The sequence below is a fragment of the Symphodus melops genome (genome assembly GCF_947650265.1).
Source record: "Symphodus melops genome assembly, chromosome: 6".
NCBI classification, from domain to species: domain Eukaryota; kingdom Metazoa; phylum Chordata; class Actinopteri; order Labriformes; family Labridae; genus Symphodus; species Symphodus melops.
Genome location: NC_136696.1, coordinates 22,901,103 through 22,923,257, shown reverse-complemented (window position 1 = coordinate 22,923,257; position 22,155 = coordinate 22,901,103). Strand labels below are relative to the sequence as shown.

General features: G+C 40.0%; 1 protein-coding gene and 1 long non-coding RNA gene across 2 annotated transcripts in view; both read right to left on the bottom strand.

The window, feature by feature from the left end:
- The window catches only part of LOC306826042, a 131,528-nt gene that overhangs the window by 39,854 nt on the left and 69,519 nt on the right, over positions 1–22,155 (bottom strand). The gene's annotated exons all lie outside the window — the stretch shown is intronic.
- The window catches only part of wnt7bb (wingless-type MMTV integration site family, member 7Bb), a 29,216-nt gene continuing 19,360 nt past the window's right edge, over positions 12,300–22,155 (bottom strand). Inside the window, exons 3-4 of the mRNA XM_079345531.1 lie at positions 17,471–17,742; positions 12,300–13,983 (exon numbers count right to left, since the gene is read on the bottom strand). Coding sequence (XP_079201657.1) covers positions 13,504–13,983; positions 17,471–17,742 — 752 coding nt within the window. The 3' untranslated portion in view covers positions 12,300–13,503. The remainder of the gene's footprint in view (positions 13,984–17,470; positions 17,743–22,155) is intronic.

Here is a 22,155-nt window from a genome sequence, read left to right as displayed (position 1 = left end):
TAACTACCATTACCACAAACTGATATGTTAAAGCTTGTTGAGTCACTGTAGTCTGACTCAGAGGCATGTGACGTGGACTTAAATCATGTAACTGATGCCCGACTAATGTAAAGTAATTGATATCAGACACTGTATTGATAAGTTCCTTAACAGATCCCTTGGACAAGGCCATTGCTTCTAACATTTAACATTATTCTAATATCAAAGGGTAAGACATCTGTGGACCTTCCAAAATCATCCCACAACATAATTCAGTTTTCTACTCCCCCAATCAGTATGCTCCCTGCTTTCCAGTATTATTATGACAAAAAAAGTCATAATATACTCTAATTCTTTAACTTTTCTCTTCAAGTACAGCACACTGTATATCTGTACTTTAATGTAACTATCTGAAGTTTAAAGTGAACTATAGTTAAACTGAATTAAACATTGAACCTTGATATTGTGAGCCACAGGTATATCAGTCTGGTGAAAGTGGAAGCAGATAGGTCCTCAATCTTTATTTACTTTAATCAAATGACACTAGAGGCATCAGCTGGAGTTGTATAGCACATATGGCTGCCAATACAGTGAGGCCTCTCTTCACCACTTTGACCGCACGTGGCTCCCCTATAGCTCCTCTGGCACAGAGACATAACAGTACCCGTCTCTTTTTCACGTGATAGAATATCCACCACCGTCTTTCTGCGTAATCCAGAAAGTCTTAACGTGCATTGCGAGTGATACTGGGTTAGTTCTACATATAAGTCTCTTTCCATGAGGGTTGCAGTGGTGCACCTGTTTATCCAAAGCCCACAAAATGTCAGAACTGCTGTGGTAGAAGGTGCCTTGTCTTTTTGAGTCAGAGTGAGTGTTGGTGAGTGTCAGAGACATCTCATTTCTTGGCCAAAATTGCAGAGTGGAGTTTTACTCTCCACACGAAAACATGCCCTGTTGGTTTCATTTGATATCTGATCACAGATTATGTTCCCAAGTCATAATTAGAAAATATCTCTTTCAAACATTTTGTGCCAGAAACATTATATTATGGTTAAGAAAACCATTCCTGAAATGCCGAAACAGCAGTCTTCAAAAAATATGTCACTTTTGAAAAATGTACTCAAGTGTTCCTTCACAATTGAGGCCTGTGTTTTTTTTTTTCATAGAGCATCCAATTAGTTTAACCAGAACTTGTCATCAGCCAAACCATCAAATAACTAACAGGCAACATATCTGAAACCAAATGTGAGCGAGCTACCACAACAACCCCAACAAAACCAAGCTCTTCATTGGCAGGGGTCTGTAAATGTGTAAATGAGTCCAAATAATGGCACAATGCCACCAAAAAACAGATGTTGGGGAATGATGGTAAAGGAGAGTGGACTGACAGTGATGGGGAAAGGGACACGTGGGGTCCTTTTCAGGGCGAGGGAGGGGTAGCATGTGAAAGGGCTTGCGATAGGGGAGAAAGAAGCCTCTCATGCCCCATTGTGCATAAATGCTCCAACCTCCAGGCCTACTTCTCCACCTCCAATCATCCTTCCTGAGGTCTTTTAACCATGTCTTGACTCTGCGGCTATTCAGCTCTTCCAACACGGGGCCTCTAAAGTACCAAGTGTTGAGCTTGTGGATTGTTTTACTTTTACATCCAGCCTATAATCTAAAAGATTTATACCTCTGCCCGCCCCTGTAATTAACAGACTTCCTAATAACTCACCTCATACATGTACAACATTTACTATCCCCACATATCAGCACACAACAGGGCTTATTGAGACGTCAGCTTCAAACTGAAAACATGAGGAGGTTGCCATGGTGACAGTCATCACTCATACATCCTCTAAAACCAACTCGGCTTCAAGCTGTGTCCTCTATTTATCCTTCATGCCAGATCTAAAGATCCCTCTGAGGGAACTTGAAGTAGCATATTTTAAGAAAGAGAAGAGACGGTATGTGACCAAAGAACAGCATTACTGCAGGCCACAAATAACTGTTTTTTTAGCTGTGAAGTTACTGTCAGAATTAGACAATCCTAATGTGTCCATGCACACCCAGGAAATCCAGTTTGTCCACAACATCTAGTTTCATCCATGTTGTCATGATCTCCGGCAACCACAGCACTTCAACCAGAAGTTTGAGGCAGGTTTTGGGGTCAAGTCTTTGCATGGAGTTCAGCACAGCAGCACAAGTGTCTGGTCAGACCCAATGGTCAGGCACCACGCCCCGCCAACAACCACCGTCTGACAGCTGCTGTTGCTTCACCAACCTGTGCGCATGGGAAAAGTTCACTAAATGCCAAGCAGACAGATGGGACATGACAGGACAGGAGTGTCTGCATTGACTCCACGTGGAGCTGGCAGAGCTCTTTAATGGCCTGAGTGATGAGAGGTGTAACTGCAGGTCGGAAACCAGCAAATTGCCAGAAGTTAAAAATGGATTTTACTGCTGCTCCATGACAGACCTAATAGCACTTCCCAATTGAGGTCTAATGTGTTTATGCATTTGTGGATTACATTTTATTGCAATTCAGCTCAATAAAACAGAGAATATAAGGGAAGGTGTTTTCTTTGGAAGGATGATACATAGGTCCATTTGCAGAAACCATGATACTCAGAATTAGAAACATATTAATTTTTCCTCTGCTGTCTGCCCAAGCCCACTAATTGATACAACATATCCGAACACTGGTAAAATAATTTTAAAACGCACATTCTGAGCAACTTTTTTTTTTTTCAAACCAAATGTGTTGTAAATGACCAATAAAAATCCTCAAAGAGCAAAATCAAAGCAATTATTGTACTAATTATTTCAAAACTTAAAACAAATGCATTGTTTCCTAATGTGAGAACATAAATTTGATTTGTTTTGTTTACCAAGCTCAAAGCAAAATATCTGATTTACACCACAAATAAGCCATTTGCTCTTTTATCCCCTAATGAGATTTATAACACATGTGGTACTTTATAGTCGTGTTACATACCCTAAGGCTGGGGGAAAGACAGAAAAAAAGAGCAATTCACTGAATGGCTTACATCTATTATTCATATTAATCATAAATTATTATAGCCACTCAAATCTGGCTTTAAACAAAAACATCTTTTCTGTTTCTTAGAACAGTGAATTCAATTACACTGTGGTAGCACGCAGATTTCTGCACCGGGAAAACATGGTGTTGGTTGGTGCCAGCGTGGTTGGTGCTCAACAAGTTGACAGTTGCACTGCACATACAACGATTACTCACTTTGCTGAAAGAAACGGACTAATAGAACGAGCCTCCAGTGTTTCCGTACAGTGCACTTATTATTCATTACTAAAGCGTTATTGGTATTTGAAAAAGGTTTTAAAATGTAAATGTAAAAGATTGAAACCAATGTCAAATAGTGCAAGACCATCCGCTGTTTACACTGTGTGCATTGCAAAGATGTTCTTTGTTGATGGATAGCAAGCCAGTCACTTTTATTGGTTAAGTAATAGATACGTGTTAAGAAATACAGTATGCTATTTCACTTTTTTGCTCAGAGTTAGATGTGAAGGTCAATGAATCTATCTGTTCCTTCTGGTTATTATATAAGAATACATCATTCAGCTGGTCAGCTTGCCTTAGCCAAAGACATGAAGCTGGGAGAAACAGCTAGCCAAAAGGTACAACACTGTCCAAAGCTTCTTATTAAAAACAGCATTTCTTTTTTTAATTCACAAGAAATAAGTCATGAGATCTGATAAACAACTTAAGCTCCCATCAATCCAAGAAACAAAAAGACACAAGTTGTCATTCTATTTTTTTGTTCCACACATTTATCAATCAACGCACAATGAGTAAGTAAGTGCCCTTTTGGTTTCTATGAGGTGATAAACTTGGCTGTCACCAGTATGTGTTTAAGAATATCCAGCTTTTGCTATCCAATGGTTAACAGTATCGTTGGATGAAAAAAACTAATTATTTAGGGAAAAAAGTGATTTTTTTTTCTTTTGCACTAGCAGCTGGATCCCCTCTCCAGATCTTTCTTGGTTACTCTGGCAGGGTATTAACTAAAGAAGAGGAGCTTGGAAGAGAACTGTCAGTGCCAGAGCTTTGCCTTAAACAAAGACATGTGTTACCAAAGGGATGTCAGCCTGCCTGCTCCCCGGCACTGTGTAACTCAATCTCCCCACATTCTCATCCACTGAGGGGGGTTCTTGGGAAGTAAGGGTTAAGTATGTTGATCAAAGGACCAATGACGGACCAAAGGACCTCTCTAGATCATCAGTGTGACCTTGGTGCATCCATCAGCCATTAGGACGTCAGTACTGCGGCGAGGCAAGGCCCATTTGGTTTGGAGGCAACAGAGAGGGGGTGAGGGTCTTTTGGAACAGGGGTGCTGACGGGTCTATGCGGTGGATGGGGAACTGGTTGGTGGGGGTACAGGACCCACAGAGACAAGAAAAAGAGGGGAAAAACTGGGAGGAGGGTTGGCGGATTAAAGCCCCAACCAGCCTTTAACTTCTCCCAAACCACATGGAGCTGGTGTCCAATGCCCTACATATTCAAAGGCATGTACACGAGCCCACTTCCAGCCGGTGACACAGATGGAGACAGAAATATACAAGCGCTGGGCAACCAGTTTCTCTGATGTTGCTTTCCATGCGGTGCACTCTGCTGACAGACTGAGTTAACCATCATCTCTCTGAGCCGGAGATGGACAAGCTTTCTTGTGTTTGGCCAACATTTTCACCATGTTGCTTATCGTTACTTGTCACAAACAGTTAACATTTGACCCAACAGAAAACTGTGAAAAGTAGAGTTATAAATTGCTTGATAAACAGGCTCAGTGTTTCTTGTTACATGTTGAGTTGTAGCTGTTTGTGCTATGTTCTTGTGACCTTCATTTCCATGGAAAGCAAGGGATACACCAGAACTTTCCATTTACAGTACATGATATCCACATCATGGAACCTCTTCACCTTCAGGACTGTCTTTCCACGGGCTAGACAGGGAAGGATGATAAACTGGCATTGAAACTCACTGGCGCTGTCTGCGTACTACGATTTGCTGCTCCTGGACCACCACTCTCTGGACCTAACTTGTCTCTATTTCAGTAAGTGTAGAAAAGAGTAACAGACCTGTTACTAGTGCTGCATTTTGCTTTCGTACAATATAAATCAAATCAAGCACATATGCTAAGACTCCTTTAGAGTGCTTAGAGATGAAGTGAATGTTGCTTGAGGTGACAAAGGATTTGAAGACGGATTCTTTTGCACTTGTTGACAACATCTGCGTGCGCTGTCAGTTATCCAAAACATTAAAAACGGCAGTATTTTCCAAATGGCAACTGTAGAGGGTCTCGTTTTTTGGTTTTAGCTGTGAAGCACATTGGTGTTTTTTCATCTGAACATATCATGTTATAAAGAGCACTTTGAGTCTTTCTGAATGTATTTGGTTTGGACTGACTTAATTCTTTGCAATTTCAAGCAAGTTCAGTTTATCATTTGCTGCATTATAAATGAAATGCCAAATTCAATTTGCTTAAAAAGATGAATCATGGTTAAGAAGTATAAACTGCTAAGCAATTAGCTGTAAAACTTCATGCTGAGTCCTTGGAAATACTGTACCTCAGTGTATGTTAAAATCAACAGGCCGTGAAAAGTGTATTTCCAAGATGTAATTTTTCATGCATCATCTTTGTGTAAATTACCATTTGCTTCATCCAGAACATTTGTCTTCTGCTTCACCTCACAGTGGGGTGAGGGGTGAAGTGCTAAGAAAAAGGCCCTTAAGGGTCTTGTAGTTTTTCCCTAGGTGGAGTCTGCTTTTAGAACCCCGACCTCGCTTCATGAAAACAAAATGTGAGGAGAAAAATAACCTCAAGGAGAAGCCGTGGCCTAGCCAACCACTGGACACTGAGCAGCACAAAAGCGCGTGTGGGCTGTCCTCGAACTTCCTCCACCAAATGTCTCCCCGCAGAAACCCAATTCCCATAGAGATTTGTCCACGTAAGACGCGGATAAACACATTAGCAAAAATACAAGTGGCAAGAAGGTTAGGTGAGCAGACAGACAAAAGAGGCACGTACACATATAAATAAAGCAGCGCATTGGGGCTAATCCATCCAATAATCTTAGACTGCTGATGCTGTCCTTATTGTAGCTGTGAGGCCTAAGGGCGTCACCACATAAGTATTAACCTCACTCATATTTTACAAGCACTGCTTAGTTCCCCAGTCCAACATAAACAGTTGTGCATGCCAAATTCAGTACTCCCCAGGCTAACGTCTTGTCTGTCTACATAAAGTCAGTAGTTACTTTAGTTGTAGTAACTTAACTTCGCAGTCTGTGAATCTAAAGTTGATTGCAGACTATTGTTAGCAGGTTTAGTCAGAACTGTATAGAGAAAGCTATATTGTTTTTGCCCTTTTATCATTGCGTATTGGTTTGGGTTAGGTATTCAGACTAAAATTTTTACATTTTAAACATCGATATAGCAGATATCAAATATATCCGCATTAAATATATCTGTACGTCATGCCTTAATGAAAAAGAGTGAATACAAACTCCCTCGGAGCTTGTTGTTCTCAGTCTGTTTATATGGAAAAGGACGGCGTTTCCTTCAGCTTTTTTTTTTTTTTTCCCCCTCACTCGGAGGCTTAAACATATTTCATTCATCACGTGAACCCCTCTCTGTCCAACCTTTCGGCCTGCCACCATGTGGGAGAAGAGAGACTGCCCTGCCCACTCAGGGATGCTGTTAGTGAAGGCCTAATGGCAGAGTTTTGTCACAAAAGTAATCGTTGCACAATTAAACGAGAACCAACAGACTTTCCAAACTGAAGAAAATATTTTTTTGAGAATAAAATACTTACAAGAAATGAGAAATCAAGTTTTAGCTGTCCATCTGAATTAGGATCAGATGAAAAATGATTGCGCGCAGCGGGAATACTAAAAGAGGGGAAAAGGTGTGCTGAAGGGACAGTTTTTTTTTTTTGGTTTAACACTGGTGCTAAAGTGCAACATTTTCTGGACAACTACGGTACTTTAAAAGTTGCAAGTTTTACCTTTAAAGCTCGTTAGGAAGTTGGTTTGTGTCTATTTTGGCGCCCCCTGTGGACAAAGCAGTACCTCTTATGTCTTTGCTTATTTGGTCCTGTACATGTGCAAGAAGTATTTTTTATCAAATAAATTATCGCCTGCTTTGATTTAACAGTTAAATGGAACCATTATCATACATGAAAAAGAAGAATGATTCGGTTAATAACTTTAATTGTCACCTTCCCCCTGGCAACTGTTCCTGGAATCAGACATGAAAAATAACTTCTAAAATATCAAGTCTTGATGCTGAAGGTCTCATTTGCTCATAAAGAGACGTCAATATTTATTTATCAGCTAAACATTTCTCACAGGAGCTTTACGTTAAAACACTGCTTTTATGCATTCATTTCAATCATAATACAAAGTCGTTGCTCTTTTACGTTTGAATTCACGTTGCATTTTTTGCATTCTGCGTGTTGTTTATATCACGCTGTAGTTACAGAGAAAAAGGCCTCTGGGATCTGTTCCCTCTGTAAAAGAAGTAACCACACAGTTCTGCAAAAACCTCAAGCACACATCTGAAACAGAGACCTACGCTGGCCCATTATTGGGACAAAACATAGATGGATGGAAGCCGTCAGGTAGCATTCAGTCCTCAGTTTGGGGTCTTGACGATCCCCACTTTGCCTTGTGGTCTATGATGTCACACAGGGTTTTGCCTTTGAATAGCCATATGTTCCTCACCACTAATATCAAACAGATGATGAGTAAAAACCTCCAAATGACGGTCTTTCACTTAGACAAGCAGTCAAAACAAAGTTAAAGGAACACAGAAAAACGCCAAGTGATCACATGAAAAAGAAAACTATACGTTCTTAATTGGTGCAGGCTGTTTTGCGGGCAGCATTGAACTGTATTGTGTGCTCCTCTGCTTTGAGAACTTTAACATTTTAAACCTGCATCATCATTGCCCCACAGACTGACTGCAGTATGTCCTCAGGAGTCTGCTATGAGATGTTGCCAGCACAGTAGTTCCTCCATGTTTTTCTGTCACCTTTGCCAAAGCCTCCACATCCTGAAATAACAAACAAGACTTAAAGGATTCCCCCAGAATAATCCATCACCTCTGGGACTGTTTAACATCTCTTTACTCAACTGAGGAGAAGTCTGTAATTGAGGTGCGGTGTCTGAAAGACAACAGTTCTTTTCTTCTCGCGAGGTATCTGGATAATCTCAAGCCTCAACTCAGCAGACCTGGGACTCCTTGATTTATAATTTCATGTCTTTATTTAGGTAATTTTCTTCCTTTGCTTCCTCTTGCACGATTGCTCTCTTCCCCCTCATGCAGATGTGCCTTATCTCTTTGAGGTTCTGAATGTTCTGTGTTACACATTAGGAGAGGAGACAGATTGTTGCAGCTAATTCAAAGGAAATTTCAAAGGGCTCTAGTCCCATCACAAACCAAAAAAAGAACATTTGAGAAAAATGCTGTGCATTGTGTAATCTTTCTAATTTCTAAATTGACCTAAAATGCCTTTGGCTGAGATCCATTCAATGACCTAAGGTAGACAGATGTTGTAAATTCTCTTTATAGCAAATGATAAAAAGTTTTGTCAGCTTAATGAGAAAACCACTCAGGATTAACAACCTGTTCTTTGCCACTTCATTGGTTCAATGATTTTAAGTTTTTGGAAGTCGAGGCACCTGTCGACACAAACTCTTCCGTCTTTCTCTTTAATCTGCTTAAATTAAACCTCATGATTCCTCAACATCCTTATTTCAAGTTTGTTGAAGATGCTTTGATTTCCAAAAACATTGAAGAGCCTTCAAACGTTTTATTGCAGGACAATCTATTTTTAAGTCATCTCAGATGTCATGTTGCCTCACAACGTGTACCTGAATTAGACAAGCTGGTTGATCTCTCTTTGTGAATCAGACCAGAAGCAGTATTGACCAATGATTCTGACAGTATCTGCTTTAGAATAAGACAGACAAGTCTGTTTTTCTAGTTCATATTTTAATGATACAATGTTTGTCAGAAACAAACACACTTATTTTTCTCAGAGTATAGTATGGGGGGGCTTATGTGGTTCCGGTCCCCAAGGCTTCAGACTACTAACAAAACACTTCTTACTTCTGCTCTGCTGCTCGCCTACAATGCTTTACACATACAGGAGGACAAGTGGGAGTCCAGCAAACGAATGAAATAACGTGGCTCTCTTTCACACAGCAACTTCATGAAGAAAAAAAAAAAAAAACTGGCTTGACAGACTATAAGGGACCATGTCCAAAATGGGCATTTAGAAATGATGGAAACAATTTCAACTATCAAAAATCCCTCGTCCACATTTTTCTTCTTCTTCTGTGATCAGCAGAGTTTACAACTAATTCAATGGAACTTGGAGAGTACTTCACTTTGACAGCTATGTAAAGTGAATAGATGACGCTCAAATTATTACTAAATAACTTTTTACGAGGCTTAAAAAAAAAACCTGGTTCAGCTGCTCCTACTTATATATCAACTCTTTCTCCAAACCACTCTCAATTAGCTGCTTTCCTAAATAACCGCTCTTTTCACTCGCAGTTTCCGGCTACACATGCACCTCCTTGTTTCATCAAGCCATCCCATCCATCTCAAAAACACCCGCATAAAAGAACTACACTCTTGTTTGTGTGTCCAGAGACAAGAGGCACACTGAGCCACTTCCCATTCACATCAGGACATTTGCATGAAGCTCCTCTTCCAATTTAGTGACTCCAAGCGGCTCTGCCAACCCCAGAAGGGCAGGAGGAGAGGCTCGAATTGGGAGCCACTCATTCTGCCATCCTGCGTCCATAATCCGTCTTCTGTTTTTCTGAGCGTCATGTATTGTACCTCATAATGCTGTCTAATGCTCCAACCACAATATAAAATAAACATGCAAAATGATGAGGTACAGGGTTAGTGTTTGTGTCACAGGTGGCTTTGACCACCCAAGTCAGACAGCTCCAATTATCCCCAAAGAGCAGCATGGTCGCTTTTCTCTCTCAAACAAAACCATTCCCATCTTCATGAATAATCACATTTTGCACGGTAACTATGGATTTATTTTGTCGGGCCTTTGCTTTGCATTTTAAGGGAAAGTTAGCCTTTTCCATAAACCTTGTCTCTTCATGCATTTTCCTTCTTTCCCGATCACGTCTCTGCTTTGACGCACACACAGAAGAAGCTCCTTTCCATGCTGGGAGAGATTATTGACTTCTGTTCCGTGCGTGCCACAATCAAGAAAGAAGACCACAGCGTATTACTAAAATCTGCTGTGTACAAAATCAAGTCAAAGTCAGCATACTACTTAGTTTATTTATTTTTTGATTTTTAATGATCTGTGCTCCCCAACACATTTGGCAGTTTCTGAATGAAGCGTGGTTGGAATGTTTGAATAATAGACTTCCACATGAAGTTTGGCTTCAGACCTGAAAACACACAATGACCAGATTTAATGTGTGTGTTTTCCTTCAAAGAGAGAAAATTTATGAAAATAATAGCTTTGGATATTTGCTGGAACGATGGACACGGTCAACTGCACACTGAACAGGAACATTCTTGTACCAACATGCATTTCACAATGAAATGAAAAATGTCTTACTCAGGGTTGAAGGGGTTTTGACTTCTCGTATGTTTCATACCGTTCCCCATTTTATGCAAGATATATCAGCTTTTAATGTGTGTAAAAAGATTTGTATCCCTGCCTGTGGAGGGAAACGTATTTATGAAATTTCTCTTGTTTGGAGCGACTTTAACTGAGAAAATATAAATGCCAGAGTGAACCATGATTTAGATAAATTGTATTTATCTGAGCCAATGAATCCTATTTAAATAACCATTATGTCAAATCGATTTGAGCTACAATTTTTCGGAGAAAAAATAAGTTCAAGATGGTTGCACACACAACATTCAAACTTGAATAAATGACTTATCATTCAAAGTGCATTAAGCCTTTAAGTGACTAAAGTGTGTTGTGAGCTTGGCAAACTGTGGTGATGATTAATTTCCACAAATTGAAATACATCAATAGAAATTGTTATTCTGTAAACCAAATGATCGAGCACTCTGTAGACATTGAACAATGTTGAAACAGATTAGAGCTGATCAGACTGCAGAAACAGTAATATGACAACACAACAAGTGGTTGTAGCATACTGCCTGTATAGCCTGTGGTTCATTTAGCCTGTTTTAAACTGCATGAATGAAAGACACCAGCTGACATTATGAGTAGTTCTGCTTAAATGTTTTGTTGCCTTTTAGATGAAAAGATCAGTACCACTGAAACGTTTGTGTAAGCCAGAAGGGAATTACCGTGGAAAATCTTAGCAGAAGAAAATTACCTACTCTGCTTTTTTGCTCTCCAATAATTAAAATGTACAGCTACCATTACTAGATCTAACTCAATGCATCTTAAAATGCTTATGTTATCGTATTACTCATTATTTATTATTGATCAGTTATTATTGTTTAACAAAACTGTAGGATGAGTGCTGGTTTAGCTCAGTCGGTAGAGCAGGCAGCTGTCCTATGAACAGAAGCTACAGTTCTCGCCAACTGGGTGCTGGTTGGATTCCGGATCCTGATGCTGTTTGGTGTACGTTCTCTCTCTCTCCCCAAATTTCCAGTCTCTTTAAAGCTGTCTTATCCAATAAAGGCCATCAAAAATAAATAGAAAAATACAGTTACACCTCATTTTTATAGTTTTGGTCACAAGTCCTGTGAGCCGTGATAACATTTGTACTTGCCAAGTTAATAGCTTTAATCTAGGGATCTGCTTTAAATGAGGTGTGTAAAAGTTTTTGGAAATGAAAAGGCGATGCTAAAACTGTGGCACAAACTGTTAGTTGATCACAGACTATCGATCACAATTGACAGGCTGGTTCATCTTCCTCCAACTGTGCTGTGGTTGTATACAGAAAATAACCTACAATTTTGGTTGCTTATTATTGTCTTTACCAGCAAAGTCGTTTAGATAACAGTTGGTTTGGTTATTGTAACACTGCGTTCCCAGATCTCAGCAATTACTTTAGTGAATCCAATATTTTCATAAATGTTGGGATTTCCAAACTTCAGATTTTCCATTGTTGGTTTTTTAATCAATGCTGTGGCAGAAGAGAAATGCAACCATAGCAAAAACTATTTTGATACCTCTTGATGCAGCGTCTATGCAGCTTAAACCTTTGATTACAACACTGACCACAACCATGCAATCATGTTGAGATGAATTCATTAGTATCTTTTTTCAAAACTAAAAGCATATACCACATAACATTTTAGCAATAAACTTCCACACTTAGTCAAATGGGAGTTTATTAATTCTCATGAGTTGTAGCTGAGTAGAAATATCAGTGCAGCACTCGACAACATATCCAGCAACATATCAGTTTAATGTTAAATGAATCGAGGAAGGATCTTTGCAGTTAAATGTGTTTTCTTGCTACTGTCTGTTAACTGAAATATCAAAAGCATCTGAAGAAGATGATACTGCTTGAAGGGAAGGGAGTGGAAACAATCTACTCTACAGTGAAATAGAACCAAGGTGTTTTAATGTGAAACACACTGTCATCATGTTGTTGTTTTTTTGTTGTCAACACACCAGCATTGAAGCTTTTTTTTTTTTCTTTTAAAGAAAAAAAAAGATGTTTGAAGGAATGAGGGGTAATTTTTCTAATTGACAAATTTTCAGTCAGAGTTTCTAAAAAGTAATTTTCTTTACACTTAGTACAAAAAAAAGACATCTCTACCCGTTAGTGCTTTGTTTTAAGATACTATAACATAAATAAACAATTTATTTTCAGTGTTCAGAACAGACAGTTCCAGTGTGACTGGAAAACTAACAAACTCCACTCTATTCCAGTTGGCAGCAGAGGGTTTAACAGTTCTCCACTCAGATTTTGGCGCACCCCAACGCACCAATATTACATAATGTTCTTAATTTCTACAAACATCTGACATGAGTCCCAGTCAGTTTGGGAGTCATTCAATGTAAAGATTCACCTTTGCTCCTCTTTAGTGAAAATACAACAAAAAACTGGAAAGGTTTTCAAAGACTTGACCAATCTCTCCCAGTCACAACCTCATCAGCTGCTGACATTTTGATCAACTCCCAGGTTACTGCATTTCCTTTCCATGCACAAGTCTCTTGAGAATTGTATCTGTAAATCCAACAGTGCAATGCACAGTTCCCACCGAGGATTTCATTCATTATCTGTAGTACCATCTTCACTGTGGAAAGACCAGTACATGAGCACAATCTCTATGTAACAGTAAAGTTCTGAGGAATTATCTACTGATACCTAGCATTTATTTTCTGAAAAGAAATTAGATAGATTCTGCTGTGCAAAACATTGCCATGAAGAGCTGATAGTGTAAATTCCATCATTTTGTTTCAAAATCGTTAACTGGTCCATGTCACACTATAATCTCCCTTGCTTGAGTCTTCCTCGTGTAGCTAGTTCTTGGCGCCTCAATTCCTGGCACTGAGTTTCTGGCGTCCTTTATTTGCAGGTAAACACCTCCGTCCTCTCACTGCACGTGTTGCACTTGACAAAGCAGCACCATTGGAACTTACAATTGCACTGCCACACTTTGGTGTACTGGTGTGTATTGTATCCCCGCCCACAGCACATCAGGTCACAGCCATCTGTATGTGGCGAGGTGCGGTTGCACAAGCGTCCCTGGGTGCCCACGCTCCCCGTTGCAGCATCCTCCTCACAGTAATTGGGCGACCTCTCAATGTAGACAAGGTCAGTCTCCATGGGCTTGCGGTAGCCCTGAGTCTGCTTCACTTTAAGGTGAGTGGGCTGACGGAGTCGACTAGCCCGGACCACCTCCACATGAACTGCTTCGTTGTACTTGTCTTTGAGTATGTAGCCAATCTCACGGAATTTGGGAAGTGTAGTCCAACAGGTCTTTGTGGTGCAGGAGCCCGAGACACCATGGCACTTGCACTCCAGCTTCATCCTTTCTTCTAGTACCTGGAGAGCAGTACAGAAAAACAAAACATATGCACAACTGTTACAAATATGAAAGTGAACCCCAACCTCAAAATAATAAAAGAGCAGATGTCAAACTTCACTGTATTTCTCATATTACAGTGGTCATACCTGAAATACTTGCTGATTTCTTAATTTTGGCATTCTATATTTATTAATCAATAATGTTGTGTGTGTGAGGAAATTAAATAAATCATTCATGGCAAGCCAAGATAAGTAAGATACTTTATGAATACTAGCTTTGTGTTGTTTCTGTTATTGGAAACAAATTCAAATCAACAAAGATCTTAACTGAAGTGATAGCACTGTGGCATTTCTTATCTGGACCTATAATCCTGATAATTGATGACTGTGCTGATGATTTATTCTTCAAAGTCAGCACATTTATGCCACAGGAATTTCAATTTGGCATCCAGAAATTGGACATTTGGCAGGAGTTCTGGGTGACACAACTCTCAGTTCTCACATTTGTTTTTTAAAGAAGGGAAGGCATGTCCTGATGGTGGCAAAGATACTATTCCTGGTAATATTCCATTCAGTTTTTATCTACCTTCTTTAAAACACATCAAAGGCAGAAAAATAAATGTACAACTTGCAATCACCCTGGGTAATTTTAAACAATACTGTGTCATTAAATATGTTGCACATGTTGTACGAAACAATAACACAGGCAATTAATCATACACAGCTGCATTTAAGATTTATTTGACTGCTTTAACACTATTGCGATGACTAGAAAAAGCAATGTTGCCTCTTGCCTCTATCACTTCAATAAAGATCTTCGTTGATCTGACATATTTGAATTTGTTTCCAATAACAGAAACGACACAAAGCTAGTATTCAAAAAGTAGCTTGTTCATGCTTGAATGTTGATCACATGTATAGGCTCGTGCGTTTAGTCAAAGAGGCTTTTAGGTTATTCCCTTATTTAGAATCGGATTAAATGTCTCTTCTTGGATATCTCCAACATATGCACAGCAGTATGTCTTCTCTTTGCTGGCTAAAACGGGGCATATGGGAAACCTTGTGTACTGTCAGTAACATTGAAGTGTTGTCATACTGCAACATGGGACTAAAACAGTACAAAACTTAAGAACCCCAGACGAGCTTGAACGAAGCATGTGTCATTGTATAAGATCGGAGTTTGGTTGGCAGGGCATTTTTCCAGTGCAGCTTTTTCCTGGCAGTCTGCCTTGCCAGCAGCACAAGTCATCATTTCTATCAGACACTCACCAAATGTAAAGCAAAGTTGTTCAATATCAATGTCTTACTTGTCCATGCACTCATGTGGTCCCAGTTTCCTGATTTGAGGACATATGATTGGAAAAAACATGAGCTCTGCGACTTTTTAAAAGTGGGGTCAGCTGTCAATCTCGCCTCTGATGTTGATTCAGACTGAGGATTTCCAAAAATGTACAGCACAAAACCACAAGGAATTCCTGGAATAAGGGGTCTGACAGATGCATGGAAACATTTACTTAAACTGTGTCAATCAAAGCAATCTGATCGGATACTAATTAGTTCAATATGACAAGCCTCCCACCCAAAGATCACTCGTGAAGATGTATCCCTAAAGCGAGATGAAATAGATCTGATGACTTTGTTTTGTTTTTCCTTTAATTAAGTAATGGATTTAACTGTTATTGCAATATCCTGTTTTTTCAATTATATGTATCATGTCGTGAGAAAACACAGCAAACAAAATCTCATTGGTTGCATGGCTTCCTCCAATATCACAATTAGGATAAATGTTACCAGCTCACTTGTCTTGCTTAAATTGTTGTGGCCCATTTTTCAGGGAAGCAGTGGCTTTCTAAAAAAGCTCCAAAAAGATAATCATCTGCATAAAAACAGTGTTTTCTGAAAAGCCAACAAAGGTCCCATTTACAAATGGCACATCTTTTCAAGAGTGTTTAATAGTTCCAAACAGATGGTTAGTGTTGGATAACAACTCACTTTTTGTGAAACCAACCTCTGTGATTTATTTTCAACTATAAGCCATTTTAAAATACTTTTTGCTGGGAGCCTAGCAGCAAGCACAACACTGTAAATGTTGTTGCTTGATTAGTTATAGCAGTCAGAGGCATATTAAGCTGTTCCCATTGGAAATGCTGTTTAGACAACAAAAACAAACTAATACAAAATGTATAAGTTACATCATACATTACCCAATCAGCCAGGCTAGCTAAGAAATCCCTAAAATCAGTAACTTCTGCATGGCAGCAATTTAGTTTCAGTTTATCAACCAACATGTTCTCAACAATAAGTCTTTAATCTATCGTTGCCAATTCATCTTTGACGCCTCTTTGACGCATATACACCAATGTTTTCATATCCATTAGCTATCCATTTAGGGAGCTTAAAGAGACTTATTGTTAGTTGACTGAATTAAGCAACAGTAAGCTTGGCCAAAATCCTATCAAACCTTTCCAGTTCTAAGAGATGTTTGTCAACCTAAGATTTCAGCAAAAGAGGAGCTCTGACTTCTGATCGTCCCTGGAGACAAAGTTTGTGAGCCTGTGACAACAGCAACAGTGCAAACTCCATCTCTAAGAGTCCAACATGCCAGCACCCTGGCATACAGATCAGACCCGATCAGTCTGCTGAGTTAACAGCCACATTGTCGCCCTGCTTTCCCACACTGAATAGACGCAGCCAAATGGCAGTGACATGTTTTGGTATTGTGCGGAGAACTGCAATAATATCCTGTTCCTGACTTAACACTTCATAATTCCATGAAAGGATTTGGAAGGGTGAGATGGCATTTGTCCATCTGGCAACCATTGACAAGGCCCCATTTCCCCAGTGGACCAAATAAAGCTAAAGTTATTAATTAGATCCATTTGTCAACATAACATCATTTTTTCTCCGTTATTTACCTCTCACACTCTTTCTCCTTTTCTTTCCTCCATGACTGTTTTTGGATGTCAAATAGCAAACACACATGCCCATAAATGACGTTGGCCAACACAATCTCTCAGATTTAAGAGGCGGCCTCTTGTCAATTGGCTTGTGAAAGGAAGGCCGGGTGATCAATCACTTGTGAACTTGGTCAATCACAGTCCTTTGTCACATGACACTGTGTGGTTATTAGCTCCTTATTTGGTACTGTTTGCTCCTCTGCTATGGGAACACATTAACGCGTGTGTTTGTGAATCCTTGTTTTAAAGCATAGCATTTCAAGCTCTGAGCCATTTAATGTTTAGACTTGTAAAAGGAAGATTTAAAGTCATGGAATTTTCAAAGACTAAATTGAAGAATCATTTTCAGTTTAATGTCGAAACATTTCCATCATTGTGGCCCTTATTTACACATTGTTTTTAATTAATTTTAATATGTCTAACACGTTTGAATTAAACTTACAGTTTGGACCTGAAAAAAAAAAATCAGTACACAAATCTACTGAAAACTTAAAGAAATAGACCAAAGTAGTTGTTACTCCTGGATAACACTTGGAAGTTCTGTTTACCTTTCTCCCGGCCTCATTGTTATGCAAGTTCATCAGGCGGCGTGGAGTCTTTTTAATCTCGCGGGCGTCCACAAAGCGTCGAGAGAACTCGATCCCATACTTTATATCAGCCGAGCAGCCTCCCCACTTCCATCCTTCCTCCTGATTGTAGTAGCCCTGCTTCTCCCGGTCGCAGCCGCATTGGCTCAAGTTGCCCTGACTGCACGCTGCGGTGATGGCGTGGGCCACGCCTGCTGCTGTGATGGCATAGGTAAACGCTGCTTCCCGACTGCCTGAAACAAAGAAAAGAGATTGGTCTGGAGGGATACAAAGATGAGATGAGATATAAGGTTTTCTTTTAGAATAACTAGCAATCGGAAGATTTCATACATGTTTAACTTTTGAGATTGTTCATTAGTACTCAAGTGTCCAATCCAATCCAAGCGTTTAACACCTTCAAGTGGATGAAAAAATGTATAAAAATGATCCATTCATTCATTTGTACCCGTCATCCTCTCATAAGTGAACAAAGGTAGTTTCTGCAACAAAGGTTTTGACATTGAAAACAATATTTCCAAGTCTGCTTCATCTCGTTGATAAGCTTCGTATTTTTCCCTTCCCTTTCTCTAAAAGCTTCCCTTCTGCACCTTGGAAGAAATGCGGCCACATTTGAAACCGCAAAGTCCTTGGACCCAGGCTGCGAGAGTGCAGTGTTGGAATTCCAGAGTGAGGAGAGCTGGTCTAGGTGCTGTCCAAAGTGCTGAATTCCTCTACAGGAGCACCTTGTGCTGCTGCCCACACTGAAAACAGCTGGGGTCTGCAGGTCGCTCTGAGGCACTGAGGACAAGAAAGGAGCTAGATAGTACAGAGACTGCACAAGGTAAGATTTTATCTCCTGAACAAAATATATCATTTTTGACCTGTTCTCATCAACAGTCTACTGCTGGGATAAAGTGTAACCTTCTCATTTAAGCTACACAATGTACCTCCAACAAACCATGTCACCCTTACGGTTGTAAAAATGCTACAAGTCGAGTATATTCATGTCAAAATAAGAATTAGTTCAGGGTTCAAAAAATGTAAATATGATATTTATGATTAATATAAATATCTGTCCTAACTAATTCACACTGCTACAACTGATATTTGATTGTTGGGTAATTTGAAACAACCACTTACCAATAAAATAATGAATTATTTAGTGTATAAAGTGTCAGAAATGAATAATAAATAAATGAATGTCCAGAAAAATAAAGAGCCCAAAGGGATGAGCGGTTTCTGACAAATGTTTAGTTTTTTTCTAGTTTTTTGTTTTTTCATTTAGTGTTTCAGCACATTCAACAGTCATGTTTTAGTAGTTATTAGAATGATGTCACCAAATAGCATATTTCGAATTGAGTTTTCGATGAACATTGATATGTTTGACCGTCTTACTTGTGTTGACAAAAGGTTGTTAACAAACCTCCATGTCATACCACTCCTTGCTCTTCCTAAAATGTTAGAGTCATCCAGCACTACCCTCCTAATGGCTGCAGAGGGCTGCCTTAAAAAGCCTCCCCCGCTTCAAAACAGACTGCGGGCTATTACTACCTCGATCTCCCTTCAACTGGCAGTAATCTGTAAGAGGCCGAGCAGCAGAAACAAGGCTAACCACAATGCACTGAGCAATGTTTTGTAAGTCTTTTGATCTACGTTGTGTAATGTACTCAGTTACATTTTTAGGGATTTCTATAGGTAACATGCTCTTTTATTTGTACTTTCAAGAGCAGAAAGAACCCTTGCTGATGTATCTTTGGCAAAGGCTTTTAAGGAAACAGCCAAGAAGCCTGTCAGATTGCTTTGGTACACAAACGGCAACTCCAGGAGTCAAAGATGTCAAAGGACCTAATGAGTTCAAAAATGTCATCAAAGCTGATATATAGTTATCATCAGGACGGTCTTGTTAGCATAAAGCAGAATAATAAAATATACTTGTGTGTTAGGGTATTTACCTATTGCCTTATTTGAAGCTTCCTCTGAACTGCTGACATGCAGTCAATGCAGCTGTTTTTTAAACTCATTTCCTCTTCCTACCTCAGAGGGAGTTTTTGCACCTCTTATTCTGGTCTCTGAACTCCCAGAGACATTTTCACCCAAAGCCACCGTTAATTTCCTATCTTGGCACTGGAGCTGCAGAGCTAATTCCACAGCCACAAGTTTGCCCGTTGGGGACTGACTCACAACCACTTGCCTCTTTGGTAAGCTTTAGAGCTGTGCCCCACCAGCTTGTGGTAAGGTTCTGCTGCCCCCACCTCACACAATGTAGACGCACAACCGGGATGTTTGTACATTCACATGCATACATGGGGACGCAGATGCTCGGACCCGCCACATAATAAAAACACACAACACGCTCTCACTTCCCTCCGCCCTCACTCACACACACTGTAAAAAGCACATTTGCACTGAGACGCACAAACAGAGCGTCACTGTAATGTTTAAAACAGGATAAAGGCAGTTTCCAGAGAAAGGGTGGTTCCCTAGGCCATAGATGCATATCCATTTCTGGGCCCATTGAGTTGGGCTGCTCATGAGGAAAATGATGATGATGATGGGTCTTGTACTGCTTGTCACCCCCTGGTGGGTCTGGCACTGCCAAGGCTCTGCCTGGCCATGATGAGGACAATTACACAAGCAATGGAGCTGCAATGATAAAGATCCTTTTTTCTTTGTGCATTGAGCCAAAGAAAACATTGGAAAGCAGATTTCTTGCACTTAAATGTGTTGTGTATGTAGATTCCTCCGGCCTCTTTAATTCAAATAAAGTCATAAGACAATTCTGTAAGCAGAAACATTGCACCAAAAATCCCCTCCATACACTAAGAAGTTTTACTTGAACTGCAGCTAGACTTTATTCCAGCTTGTAAAAATGCATGTAGAAATAGAACATAGATTGTGTTCCAATAAAAACACAGAAATCACAGAACTAAAGTTTGATTGTAATGTATAAAACAAATATGCCAATATAACCACAAGGACAATCACTATTTAACTACAAAACTCCGCTTGCCTTGTGCTGTATGTCATGTGTGGAACATCGTTTTATCCCCGCACCCTCAGGAAAGGAAAGCCCTGCTTTGCTTAACAGCCGTGCAGTTGATGAAATGCGGAGGGGAAAAAGCACCCATAACAGCAGCAGAGGCTGGCCCCAGAGTCCTGACAGCCCTCCAGGAGGAACCACCCTGGGATAGCCTCGCTAGCTGCCAGTGGAAAATTGGAGTGACCAGAAAAACCTCAATGAACTTGGAAACATCCAGGAGAGAAGAATGGGGGAATATTAAACCAGATGTCTAATGGAGTTTAGTGGCAAGTGTCTGCTGCACTGTCCAAGAAAGTAGGGAGGAAGAAGATCAGGCTGGCTTCTTTTAAAACAGGTACCAACGTCATAAAACAAGCAGAAATTATCCTTTCGTATCCCTGCGTCAGAGACTCAAACCAAAGATGTATCACAGGCTTCTGACTCAGGGTACCTCGGCCTTCACATTTTCTGACCACACCGCTTTGGACAACGGCCCCTGCTGCTGGGGCGCCCAGCTTGTCTTTTGACCATCTGCCGAAAGCTGGGACGCAAAAAGAAATCTCTGGATGTAGTGGCTCGCCGCTAAGACGACAATCTGTGTTTAGAGCCGGAGGCAGGCACACCACTGGACAAATTTCACATGACACAGCAAAGGAGATTTACAACTGACGATACTATGCAGGCTGCTCTGATGTAGTTTAGGCAAATAGCTGATAGTAGTAGTTGTAACAAGGCTGCTGGCCTCAACAAGCCTCACTTTCTTCACCTCTCACAAAAAATGTCAGACTACGATGCTGGCAAGGTAGGAAAAGAAAAATATATACCAAAGAGACTTGGTCAAGAGGCTGTTGAGTCTGTTTCCCAAACCAAAATCACCGTGTTGAAATCTGAAGAACTGAAGGAATCTGTCTTCTGGCTAACAAGTTACAACATATTGCATCTTCTACCTTTCTTTCTGTAAACTTAGCTGGTCGCTTGTTATCTGTATGTTTTACTTGGCACAGAAGAAGCTTCTGAAAACTAGGGTCAAAGTCAGCCACAAATGTTGATTCTGATTCTTACCATTAATAGTTGCACAATCCTATTAGCAGCCCAAGCAAACCCTGTGAAACCTGCAGACTTACGATTTATAGCTATACAAGATGTTGGTGATATCTAACAAAGGTGAGTGACTTTAACCATAGCTCTAACTAGAACTTACCATTTTGTTATATTATTCAAAGATAACAACATTAATCTCCTATGAGGAAGCACTTGACAACTGTGGGAAGTAAAAAAACTTCAGGAAGAAAACCTGGATCAAAACCCTCCCCTCGGTGAAAAGCCATCTGTTGCCAAGAAGAGAGAAGAATATGTATAGAGACAAACAGTGAGATCTCCACACAAACCAATATAACACTTAACACAGACTAAAAAAAAGTATTGGCAGTTCATAATAGTAGAACTGTTATTGACAGTTACTGCAATAATCGTGATCATGTATGACAAAGAAGATGAGAAATGAAAGGCGGCAGACAAAGTGGCTGGAAAGATGTACCGTAGTTTAGACTGTAGTTCTGTCAGGGTCGGGCCAAACAAGAGGAAAACACACACACGCACAAACACACAGACCGGCAGAGCCCAGCAGTGCAGATGAATGGCCTCTCTA